At 41.9% G+C, this 2,092-nt stretch overlaps 1 protein-coding gene across 1 annotated transcript in view; it reads right to left on the bottom strand.

Moving 5' to 3' along the window:
• LOC116685920 (pro-neuregulin-2, membrane-bound isoform) overlaps positions 1 to 2,092 on the bottom strand; it is an 81,793-nt gene that overhangs the window by 14,474 nt on the left and 65,227 nt on the right. Inside the window, exon 7 of the mRNA XM_032510838.1 lies at positions 1,486 to 1,544. Within this exon, the coding sequence (XP_032366729.1) occupies positions 1,486 to 1,544 (59 nt within the window). The remainder of the gene's footprint in view (positions 1 to 1,485; positions 1,545 to 2,092) is intronic.

Genomic DNA, 2,092 nt, shown 5'->3' with positions numbered 1-2,092 from the left:
ACAGGGGGCATAAGTATACACCCCCTATGTTAAATTCCCATAAAGGCAGGCACATTTTTATTTATAAAGGCCAGTTATGCTCAGATCCGGAGACTATGCATATGAGAAAGTGTCTGCGCCTTGGGATCTACACACCCCACCACCCCCAGCATCATCACATACACTCACCATCCTAGCAAATAGAACCCTGGGAATTGCCTCAGATCCCTCTCATGCAAATGAACACAGCGTTAAGCTGAAATATTTTTTTTTCCTCCCTTTTAAACATGCCTATCGCTCTTTTGTTGGTGAAGGTATGTGATGATGGTGGGGGGGGGGGGGGGGGATTTAATTCCACGCAGGCCAAGGGAAACTTACCGATGACATAGTATCCTGATCCATAACAATACTGGCCTGTTACTAATAAAATAGTCTGCCTCTATGGGAAGTTTGTTGATCAGCATGTGTATGGGTGTAACAATCCCGCGGTATTGGTCCAATTGATTGGTAAGGCAGTCGGTGGGCGTCGATGTGTATACTGATGCCCCCTGTATTTTAACCAGGGGGTGTATACTTTGCCCCTGTATTTTAACATAGGGGGGGGTATACTTATGCCCCTGTATTTTAACATAGGGGGGTGTATACTTATGCCCCTGTATTTTAACATAGGGGGGTGTATACTTATGCCCCCTGATTTTAACATAGGGGGGTTTAGCAATTATGCCCCCTGTATTTTAACATAGGGGGGTGTGCATATTAGCGCCCCTGTATTTTAACATAGGGGGGTGTATACTTATGCCCCCGTTTTTATCATAGGGGGGGTGTATACTTATGCCCCCTGTTTTTAACATAGGGGGGTGTATAATTATGCCCCCTGTATTTTAAGATAGGGGGGGTGTAACTTATGCCCCTGTATTTAAGGAAAGAACAATTTATTTACGATACATTCATTCACAAAGAAAATGTGTCCTTAAAGGTGGATTTTCCTAAATTGTTGAATTAGGCATTAAGATCAATTTCCAAAAGATTTTTTGTTTTAGTCATCTTTTTAATAACTTAGCATGGGTGTGCAAACTTATGCAAGCCACTGTAATAATCTAAACCTAATTCAGTATCATTACAAGTTGTTTAAGTTTCCTGATCTCCACCTTTAAATATGATGTAGTTTTTTTTTTTTTTTTTTAAACAAGTAGACACAGCACTCTTTTTTGCTTGAAAAACAGGTGGGAATAGAAATCCATAGTATGCATGGTACAAATTATTATGGTATTGGTTATCTGCTGTTGGATAATATTAGCTGGTCTAAAAGACAATTCATTTTTGCATTCACAAGCTATTGACCTACACAAGAAAATTTATTTTTAAGTAGCCACAATTGTTTTTTTCAATCTGTATGTTATCATTTGGTCCATTGCAATCCTCCAATCATCTCTAGACAGATCTGGATCACGTTACACTGAACTACATGAAACTGATTACAAGTTTGTGGTGATGCTGTGTGAATACTTCGCCATCAGGTGGATCTAGGTTAAGTCCGATTTCTGGGCCCGCTGTGGTGTCACACTCTGTGTCAGAACGCAAAAAAGCACACAATGACAGAGGGAGCAACGAACAGAACAGAACAGAACATGAGGGGGGAGAGGGAGGGAATAAAAGAGGCGGGGAAGGAAACATGTAGACAGAGGGAGAGGAAGGGGGGGGGGGGGGGGGGGCTGTGAGGGGACCAGGGGAGTGTCCAGGAGAGTGGCCCGGGAGAAACTAGTCCCCAGAAACCACACAAAACCCTGACTTTGTCCCCTTATCATCTGAAACTGGATTATAGAGGCCCTTGGATTGTTTGTTACGGCCAAATTAAAGTCACTAAAGATTAATGCTTTTCAATGTCACAAACCTTCTGTATTACAGATACTCTGTTTCTTCTCATGTTGGACTAAAACTGACATAACACAGTGGCATCTATGAGAGATGTATAGCTGACTAGCTGTTGTTCTTATAGAAGAAAGTTGGAAATATGGTAAAAGCTGGTGAATATATAACTGTCCCCTTTACCTAATTCATCACCTCACCTTTTCCAGTCTCCCTTTGCCTAGACATGCCACTGGGGAGGGGTGAG

This window comes from Etheostoma spectabile, unplaced genomic scaffold, assembly GCF_008692095.1.
Source record: "Etheostoma spectabile isolate EspeVRDwgs_2016 unplaced genomic scaffold, UIUC_Espe_1.0 scaffold273, whole genome shotgun sequence".
In the NCBI taxonomy this organism is placed as follows: domain Eukaryota; kingdom Metazoa; phylum Chordata; class Actinopteri; order Perciformes; family Percidae; genus Etheostoma; species Etheostoma spectabile.
Note: the sequence above shows the minus strand (reverse complement) of the source record. Positions and strands in the feature narration are given on the sequence as shown.